Source organism: Ochotona curzoniae, unplaced genomic scaffold (genome assembly GCF_017591425.1).
Source record: "Ochotona curzoniae isolate NIBS_2020 unplaced genomic scaffold, NIBS_Ocur_1.0 contig_291, whole genome shotgun sequence".
Lineage (NCBI taxonomy): Eukaryota > Metazoa > Chordata > Mammalia > Lagomorpha > Ochotonidae > Ochotona > Ochotona curzoniae.
Window position 1 is genome coordinate 14,551,996 of NW_024465649.1, and position 10,561 is coordinate 14,562,556.

A 10,561-nucleotide genomic window follows, 5' to 3' on the forward strand; every position below is an offset into this window, starting at 1 on the left:
ATATGGGCGCCCATTCATGACCCAATGGCCACACTTACCATCCAGTTCCCTGCTTGTGGCCTGGGGAAGCAGTTGAGGACAGCCCAAAGCCTTAGGACCCTGCACCCATGGGGGAGACCCAAAAGAAGTTCCTGGCTCCTGGCTTTGGACCAGTTCAGCTCTGGCTGTGTGGCCACTTCTGGAATGAACCATCGGATGGACAGAAGATTTTCCTCTCTGTCTCTCCTCCTCTGTGTATTTCTGATTGTCCAATAAAAATCAATAAATCTTTAAAACAAATGTCTATTTAACAAATAGTACAGGATAATCTACATACAAAAGAATCAAGTTGAGCCCGCGCCATAGCAAAGGATTTTAAGCTATTGCCTGAAGGAAGTGCCAGCATCCCATATGAGTGCTGGTTCAAGTCTTAGCTGCTCCACTTCCAATTCAACTCCCTGTTGATGACCTGGGAGAACAGTGGAGGATGGCCCAAACCTTCAGGCCTCTGGATGCATTTGGGAAACCCAGAAACTACTAACTCCCAGTCAGAATGGCACAGCTCTGACCATTGTGGCCATTTCGGGAATGAACTAATGGATGGAAGATCTCTCTGTCTCTTTAGAAAAAAAAAAAAAAAAAAAAGAATCAAGTTGTATCTTTACCTCACATCATACTAAAAACAAATAAAGTATCAAAAACCTAAACTGCATTAAAAGAATAAAAGTTGGGCCCGGCGTGATAGCATAGTGGTTAAGGTCCTTGCCTTGCACGCACCAGGATCCCATATGGGTGCTGGTTCTAATCCCAGCAGCTCTGCTTCCCATCCAGCTCCTTGCTTGTGGCCTGGGAAAGCAGTTGAGGACGGCCCAAAGCCTTGGGACCCTGCACCCGTGTGGGAGACCCAGAAGAAGTTCCTGGATCCTGGCTTCGGATCAGCATAGCATCAGCTGCTGCGTTCACTTGGGGAGTGAATCATCAGACAGAAGCTCTTCCTCTCTGTCTCTCCTCCTCTCTGTATATCTGACTTTCCAATAAATAAATAAATCTTAAAAAAAAAAAAAGAGAGAAGAAGAAAAGAAAAAAGGGAGCTGGATTGGAAGCAGAGCAGCCCAGACACAAATCAGCACCCATGTGAGATGCCAGTGTCGCAGGTGGCAGCTTTACCCACTACATGTCTACACTGACACTGAGATCCCACACAGTTTTAAGCTCTGGATGATTAAACAAAAGCCACTGTTGATAATATAAACTCAATCAGGTTTTAAAGAACCATGGAAACAAAATTTTGCTATCAGTATAGTGTGTAACACTTACAAGGTTATGGGAACAAAAATTTCAGTTAGATTTCTGCATCTCACTGCTAAGCCTACTTGAACGGTTAAGGACCTTGGACGTACCATCCTCTAAAGTGTTACACCGTAAAGCTTGAAGGTGATAATGCTCAGCACACACTGCCATCAAGGACTTTACAACTTGTACAGATAAAGAATGTTTTAGAGATAAGGTTAGTTATAACAAAGTGAAATGATTAAATACCCAAAAGAGTTATATGAGCAAGACTCGGGAGTTTTGAAAAAGGGGGGGGGGGGAAAATCAAGACTGCCAACCACATTCAAGCAAAGCAAAAGATAAATTGTTCATACTCTTCCTCCCACTGATACCACCTTTTGAGTTAAAACAGGTTTTCTTTTGTTCCTTTTACAATGTAAAGATTCCTCTATTAGAACTAAACTATAGATTTAGGATGGCTAATACAAAATTCTGAAATCTGAAATATTTCCAAATTGAAAACTTTTTAATGCCAATATGGCATCAGAAGAAAATTCCACACTTGACCTCACGTGTGATCAAAATGCAGGTGCATTAAAAGTATTAAATACAAGTAATTAAGACTAGATGTGTAAAGCATGTGAACAGAAACAAACCTTATGGTTAGATTTGAGGCCTATCTCCAAACTACACACACACACGTAAATGTTGCAAAATCTGAAGGAAAAAAACCTAAAATACTTCTAGTTCCAAACATTTCAGATAAGGGGTTCTTACACATATTAAAATATACCAAAAAATAAATAAATAAAACATACCATACACGCTTAATGAAAATCACAGTCGATATAATCAGGAACAGCTTATTTAGGAGAATATAAGTTCATATTTAAACATTTATGAGAATAGCACTGATATCTTTCTGGGAAAATCTGAACTATCTCTTTTACATATGCAGAAGACAAATATATACACTAAAGCTGTTTGAAAACCTAAAATCTAAAAATTAGGCAATTTTTTTTTACCCTTTTTCTAGTTACTGCTAAGCACTGCCAAAAAAAAAAATTCTAAATGTGTTTTGCCTAGCAGTGGTTTTAAAATGCAAAGTCATTATGAGTCTCTTCCAGTCACTGTTTAACAGTAAAGAACAGATGGTATCACTAATGTTTCCCTTTACAAAGACTATCTTGAATGATCCAGGTAATTAATTCATTAGCTCTAACCTTCTCTTCAAAATGTGATTAAAAAATTTCAAATTAAGAAGCAGGTTTAGACTTAAGGGTAATGACAAAATAATCCATATTTTACAATTTCAACTAGTTTCTCATATAACCCTCTAGCTTATAGTTAGCTTATAGTTAGTCCCATTTCTTTACTGTACTAATTATATCCTAACTATATTCTCTCTATAAAAAATGTTTATTTATTTGAAAGGCAGAGTTGGGTCTGATGCAATAGCTCAGTAGCTAAATCTTTACTTTGCATCCACCAGGCACCCATTCGTGTCCTTGCTGCTCCACTTCCCACCCAGCTCCCTGCTTGTGGCTGGACAAAGCATTAGAGGACAGCCAAAGTATCTGAGACCCTGCACCCATGTGGGAGACCTGGAAGAAGTTCCTGGCTTCCAGTTTCAGATCAGCTTAGCTCCAGCCAATGCAGCCACTTGGGGAGTGAACCAGTGAAAGGAAGATCTTTCTGTATCTCATTCTTCTATAACTCAGCTTTTCCAACAAAGATAAATAAATCTTTTTTAAAAAGAAAGGCACAGTCAGGGCCTGGCATGGTGGCCTAGCGCCGGGATCACACATGGGCACCGGTTCTAATCCCAGCAGCTCCACTTCCCGTCCAGCTCCCTGCTTATGGCCTGGGCAAGCAGTTGAGGATGGCCCAAAGCCTTGGAACCTTGCACCCGCATGGGAGACCTGGAGAAGTTTCTGGCTCCTGGCTTTGGATTGGCGCAGCACCGGCCACTGCGGTCACTTGGGGAGTGAATCACCGGACGGAAGATCTCTGTCTCTCCTCCTCTCTAGCTGCCTTCCCAATGAAAATAAAATAAATCTTAAAAAAAAAAAAGGGGGACAGTTAAAGAGAATGAAGAGAAGAGAGAGAGAGCACTCTTCCATCTGTTGGTTCACTCCTCAAATGGCCCTAATGGACAAAACTGGGCAGATCTGAGGCCAGGAGCCAGGAGTCTCTTCAAGGTGACCCACATGGGAGCAGGAGGTCAAGCCATCCTCCACTGCTTTCCCAAGCCATCAGTAGGCAATGGATCAGAAGTGGACTGGACTGGAGTCTATAGGGGATGCCCATGTCACAGGTAGAGGCTTACTTAATGTGCTATGCTACATTGCCAGCCCCACTATCCTCATTTATAACATGAAACTTGCTTTACATTCCTGCATGTTTAAACATAGCAAAACACGATCCCTAACAAAATCCAGACTATAGAAAACTCTACAGAGCAAATGACCAGGTCTTTCAAACAAGAGATAGAATGAGAAACCCATAGATTAATGGGACTCATGAATTTTATTTGTAGATCTTCTTTGGAATATTGACTGAAACCAAATGGTGAGACATATTATGTTTGACATAATCAAAGGAACTGAGAACCCTGGATACTAGGCATTATTAAATTAGCACTGCTATATAACTGCAATAATGATATTTGGATACCATCCTTTAAATAGAGAGACCTTAGCTTGTATAATCATATGCATGAAATATGCACAAATGAACTACAGTAATATGGAATCTACTTTAAAATAATCCAATGGAGAAGGAAAGAGGCAATGAGAATACTGCTAAAACGAGATTGGCTATATAATGACAGTTATACAAGCTAGATGACAGGAATTCATTTTTTTCCCCTCTTTCCTCTTATACACATCAGAAATCTTCTGTATTAAATTCTTTTCCTCTGATAAAGCACACTAACAATCCTGAAACTGCTCGCCACCGCCCTGGAGATAAGGTTCAAATTCATCCTTATCAACATTTGCCAAAAAGCCTTTCATTCTCTGGCCTCTGCTCAGTTCTCCAGCTCATCTTTCATTACCACCACTTTCACAATCCAAGTTACAGGGCTGACAAGCTAAAAACAAAACAAAAAATACCAGAAAGTTCTTTTTCCTTTTATCTCAAGCAGTTGCCCCTCCACTCCCATGGTTACTTCACACCCATTCAGGTAACAGCAAACCTGCTTCTTCTATTACACCTTTCCTAACTCCCCAAGTAAAACCACCCATGAACCCCTCCCCTCTCAATACCATAGCTCTCCTCATATTAGCTCCTAATTGATATATCCCCCAGCTGACAGCATGCCTGGAGTCCTCTTACTTGCCACTTTAACCCCAATTCCTAGCAAAGAGCCAGGCATGCAGTATGTACTCAATAAACACCGGATAGCCACTTCAGATGAGGTTTCTTTGGGGACCCCTTTGTCCCACAACTGAACAGTTGGAACTCCAACCACAGGAGGAATCAAAGGAACTGTAGTCTGACCGTGGAGTTGCGTGTATCAGAACTGGGCCTCCTCAGTTGCTAAGACAGGACAGTGGATGGCCTGCGCAGATGCACATGGGAAACACGGCAATCCACTGAGGCCTCCAGAGGACATCTAGTACCACAGCAAAGGATGGTGGGCAAAACAAACTGGTCAACTACCCCAGCCAAGCGTTGACAGCAAGTATCTAGGCAAATGCAGACATTGAAATGGACTGTGTCAACCAATGGACCTTAAAAGGATTTTCTCATCCTTGGAGCAATAAAATCAACAGTATTTCAGAACTATCGACACCACCTAAGCAGAATCCTCGGAGCATGTTTCACACCTGGCACCTTCAATGACATCAGGTGGCTGTTCCCCATCACCAGGTGCTGATATGGTTAGAATAGAGGGTGCAGCTTCTTCCCTTCCCCGGCCCTTTCCCCCAGACCAGATATAGGAAGATAAAGAAAATTGGAAACAAGGGTCTCATCCAATATTCCCTAATCCTTGATCCTTCCCATCCTAATCAGTGATCCACATGGCCATGCATCCTTCTTAACTATGTAAACATCATCAAAAATAAATCTTTAATAATAATTTTTTTAAAAAGTTGTTAAAAAAAAAAAAAACACTGGATAGAGGTCAGCATTGTGGTGTAGCAAGGAAAGCCACTGCCTGCTACACTGGCACCCCATTTAGGCACCAGTTCCTGTCCTCTTCTCCCAGTCCAACACCCTGATAATGGCCTGGAAAAATAACAAGCTGGCCCAAGTGTTTAAGTCCTGCATCCACATGGTAGACCAGGAAGAAGCTCCTGGCTCATGGGGCTTCCACACCTGACTCAATGCTGGCTCTTTTGCCATCTGGGGAATGAATCAGCACTTGGAAGGCTCCCTCCCTCTCTCTCTCCTCTCCTCTCTCCTCTCTCTGTCACCAACTTTCAAATAAATAAATAAAAAAAAATTTAAAGGCACTGGATAAATTCAAAAAGGACACAAACCCCACTTACGTGCTACCTTCCAACTACTTCTGTGCCTAGAGCCCTCAGTCTTCCATCCCTTCTCATCTTCCTTTGCGATTATGTTTCACATGCACCGTTGGGGGTTGACATGACTTTTTCCAAATGTATAGCCTTAGCCCTCTCTGAGTATCTAATTTTTTAAAATTCCACTAAAACATTACGTGCTATAACCCAAGAGATCTTTATCCCCAGGCCTGATTTATGGGCCTAACTGCCTTCTGGGTTTAATCTCCTATTATCTTCCACATACACCTTTACACTAAAGCTGCTTGGAAATTCTCAATATCCTCTTAATGTACATTACAGTCTCAATATACGCACATTCTTTCGTACTCCCTGAAATGCCCGTCTCCTTTTACCCTGAAAGCCTCAGCTCAAATACCTCCCTGGCCTTTTCCAGCAGCGTTCTCATAGCACTCTATTATTTCTATTGCGGGATTTGTCACACTTTTTAAAAATTAAGCCTCAGTGTCTTCTCTGCCACATCACAAGTTTCTACATGGAGAAATTTGCTCTTTGTCAGGGTTATACTCCCAGGATATATAATATAATGCCTATTACAAAGCTGGCCTTAATAAATGCTTGCTAAATGAATTACAGTCTATTACATTTCTAATAATTGAGTTTGAGCTAAAAAGACTGCCTAAATCTACTTTCCTCAAGGTGGTAATCAGTAACTCTTTCAAAATTCAAGCGTCACAGATTGTGAAAACAATAGGAGAATATAAAACGCAAGAATTAGCGCAACAACCACTCTATTCCCTGTGGTTAAGTCTGGTGAGGCTCCAGGGGTGAAGCAAAGCTTGTGTTGACTGTATTCCGTTCACAGTAACTGCAGCAAGCCTAATCCAATTTTGCGATTAACTCGGTATCAGTTCTCATACAGGCCAACTTGAAAGCAGGACCAGTCTGGGTCTTCATCTTACCCTCAAACAGACCTTCAATCACAGAGCAAGACTAGAGCCCACAACTTCAGAAACAATGAATAAAATCACTTGCTCTTCACTGCCCTGCTTAACAGACTGTACAGCTAATTCTTCATTTAGGCAGCTCCAAGCTATCAGCTACAGACAAATCACCAATGTCTGTCCTCAAATCCTACTGCAATGAAGCAGAGTGCCCAAGTAGATATAGCTCTTCATCAACATTCAATGTGTCTCGTATATTCCTATGAAATGAATGCCTATCTTCCCCCACTACCTCATAGTTGCCAAACTTTTATAATTTGGTTTGGGTATCATTTTATTTTCACAAAACAGCACATGATTTCCTGCATGAAAACAGCTTAACACAGAAGTACTGGGGGGGGGGGGGACTTCTAAGCTGTCATTAGCAGGAAATACGATACCGCTGAACCATTACGTTGTAGATCAAAAGGTAGTTTAAATGTGAAGGAAAAATAAAAAGTATATGAAAAGCCTTTGTGTAGCCAGTGAGATGGAGAGTCACTCATCCAAGTACTCAAAAACTAAAAAGGAAAGGAGGTAGAAAAAGAACACATCAAAGGAAGAACAACAGCAAAAAGGAAACTTCTATCTGGACTAGGAGCTGCCAACAACCCCAGATCAGGGCCACTACGGCCCTTGACTGAGACCATAAAACTCTGGATTTATAGAGTAACTTAATTCCACAGTGCCACTCACTGAAATTATCGTACCTTGAACAGGTTCCATGAGGTTTTCTGACTATCACAACTTCTGAAACCCATTATTACCCTACATTTATCTGAGTCATGGGATTTCATAATTCCAGGCTTTTCAGAACATAATATTCAGCTGCTTCTCTTTCATGCCTTCCAAAAGATAATCTTGAACAATATGTGTAAGACTCATTCATGTTTAGCCTTTTTCCCTTTAAAAATTATGTCGAGAAAGGAAGTGGATGGTTGAGGATGGCGGAAGAAATAACGTCTACTTTCGCAAGCGTGCCTTTAGTAATTCACAGCTTGCACTTTTCTCCCCCCCCCCCCCCCGCCATAGTGGAAGAAGTAAAGTACAGTGGGAAGAAAGAAGGCTGAGAAGTCGGCACCCTGATTTCACCACTTAACTGCTGCTATGTGATCTTGAGCACACTGTGAAATGGGGATCTTAAAACAGGGATAATGAAGACCCACCTCATGGAATTACTCAGTAAGATGAAGTGACCCCCTAGATTGGACTGGAAGCTCCAGGGAAGAGAACGGCTCCTGACTTCCTCACCGTGGATTCCTGCCAGTAGCTCCCCCCCCCACCCCACCCCACCCCACCACACACACACACACACACACACACACACAAGACAAGCAGGAGCTCCGTATTGTGTAAATGAGGGAAGAAAGACATTAACGTTAGCTCTTCTTTCATATTCTTATTTTTCTTCACCTTCAAAGAATCCCTGAAGCTTCCAAGACATTCTATCTTTTCCTTTGAAGTAGCTGCCTCCCTCTCCGTGGTTATTATTAACTACACTGCATTCCAAGAAAGTACCTTCGGAAGTAATTTCCCTCTAGTTCCACCCACCTTCCATTTCTATTGCAAATGGGGCGGAGGCGATCATCAGACCAGATTCGCAGGCGTTCATCGGTTTGGCCACAGCCACTGACACGTGCTAGCATCAGCGAGTCCCTGAACCCAGTCCTCCTCCACAATGTAACTTTCAAGGGACACCGCACTCTCCCTCTTCTTTCCCTGGGTTAACAAAAGACTGGCGCGGAGGACAGCCTCTGCTCTCAAAAGTTAAGCGGTCGCTGGCGGTCGCTGGCGGTCGCTGGCGGTCGCTGACGCTCGCGTCCCGCTGCACCGAGGGGTGCGTCCCCTGAAGGAGACACTCAGCCCCGACTGACAGGAAGATTTCAGACCCCTCGGTGTGGGTCCGAGGGTGACCTTTAGACCTGGTCAGTCTCGTCTAGCCACTGTTCAGAGAAAGCGGTGCAGGGGAGCTAAGGGGTGGGGCCCGGCTCACAGAGCCTGGGGTGGGCACAGTGTAAAGTTCACGACAGCAGAACAACACAGCACACCAGGCACGGCCGGAGCCTCTCCATCAGGACCCACGACCACCCATTTCCGCTCACGGCTGGGTGGGACCCCACCACAGCCTGACACCAGACCTCACAAAAAACTCGGCTCGCCCCCACTCCGTAAGTCAGACCGACTGGCAGTGCCCGCATCTCCTTCACCCCCATTGGTTGTCCGGGACGCAAAGCCCTCCCTCACGAGGGAACCCTCCCGTACGGCGGCACCCCCAGCCTAGCAACCTCTCAGCCCCGCCACCCCAGACCCCGGCCCCCGCCTCCACACCCGGAGCGCGGCGCTGGGGTGCTCGGAGCTTTCCCCCCGAGGGCTCACCGTGTAGTAGGAAAGCAGCCCTGCGTTGTAGTCCAGCACGAACCAACGGTACTGCCAGCCCTTCATCACGTTAGTCCATTTGCTCAGCGGCCCTTCCACGATGGACGCCATCTTGGGAGCCGCTAATGACAACAAACGGCCTGACGTCACTCGCCTATATGGCCTTCGGCATGCGGGGGGCGGGGCCTCCAGGGCGGGGGCGGGGTCGAAGGCGGCCTCGCGCTGTGGATTCGCCGAGCCACGCCCACTACGAGTGCTTTGGAACGCGCCGTGTCGGAGTGCCTATTGTGCTTACGAGGAGTAACAAGCCGGGGATGTGAAAAGGCAGGCACGAGGATAATTAGGCGTGCTGATACCTTACCCGTCCAAAAGATTTCACACGTGATACTCATTTACGCGAATACATCGTTAAACAAGTATTTGCTGTGCTCAAGGCAGTTTTCTGGACGTTAGGAAATAGCACAGCCTTCCTGATGGGTGAGGGAGGCGGGAGCAGGCAAAGGTATATAGTAGGTTCCATGAGAAAAAAAAAAATAGTAAATGTCATGGAGAAAAAACGTTAAGGCTAGAGAGAGCTAAGACTGCTCCTTTAAGTTCCCAAATTGAGAACACTTGAATGAAAAAGTTAACTTTGAACAACAGAGCCAGAAGGAGGAAACCCCCCTAAGGCAAAGGAATAACAGACCGTGAGTGTGTCTGCTGTATTGAAGGGACAGCAAGGAGGTCAGTATAACAGGAATAGCGGATCAGGGAAAAAGTGGCTGACCAAGTCACTTACCACTTGCAAGGGCAGTGTAAGGCGTTAATAGCCACCTGCAATATCCGGGCATTCACAGTTCAAGGCCCAGGGAATACAACAGTGAACGCCTGTTGTAATCTAAGAGCCTACATTCCATCACAAAAACAGCTCTGCGATCCTGATAGCGGACACTTTCCCGCAGAGTGACGGAGTTGACCTAATCGAAGAGAAAGCCAGTGCACGGGTCCGTCAGGTTGGACGGTCAGTGCAGGCTTCTCAGAAAGGGCCATGCAGAGCTAGAAACTGAGTCTGTGCTTGGCTGGAGGAATTCCGGAAAGCGAAGTAAGATCAACAAGGGTTTTTGTTTTGTTTTTTCAGACTAAAGGTGCTAAGAAATGTTATTTTACTGATTTTCAGGAGAGGGAGAAACGTGAAATCTGGCAGAGGGAGACAGAGCACAGAACATGGGTTTGTGAGGTGGAGGCAAAATGAAGCAGTTTTTGTCTGGAGGTTCAAACTTTAGGAATTAAGCACATGAACTCTGGAGCCATGCCGCAGTCACAGGCCATTTAGCAACCGTGTTGGTTAGGAACAGAACATGTATGTTATAGTGGTCACCTCAGAACATAATGGAGCTCAAAAAAATTGCTATTGCCTAGTGACCTGGAGCCGTTTGTACTCTTACTGTATTGTGTAATTCAGATGTTTAAGGATGGTGCTGCTGTAAACATAGTCAT

The 10,561-nt window shown here is 44.4% G+C and overlaps 1 protein-coding gene across 5 annotated transcripts in view; it reads right to left on the reverse strand.

The window, feature by feature from the left end:
* The window catches only part of OSBPL9 (oxysterol binding protein like 9), a 139,696-nt gene extending 130,272 nt beyond the window's left edge, over positions 1-9,424 (reverse strand). For 2 of the 5 annotated variants that reach the window (XM_040978553.1, XM_040978552.1), the window contains exon 1: positions 9,086-9,253. In XM_040978553.1, the coding sequence (XP_040834487.1) occupies positions 9,086-9,196 (111 nt within the window). In that variant the 5' untranslated portion in view covers positions 9,197-9,253. Of the gene's footprint in view, positions 1-9,085 lie in introns of all 5 variants that reach the window. The other 3 variants (XM_040978554.1, XM_040978551.1, XM_040978555.1) reach the window with 3 other exon arrangements.
* Between the last annotated feature and the right edge of the window lie 1,137 nt (positions 9,425-10,561).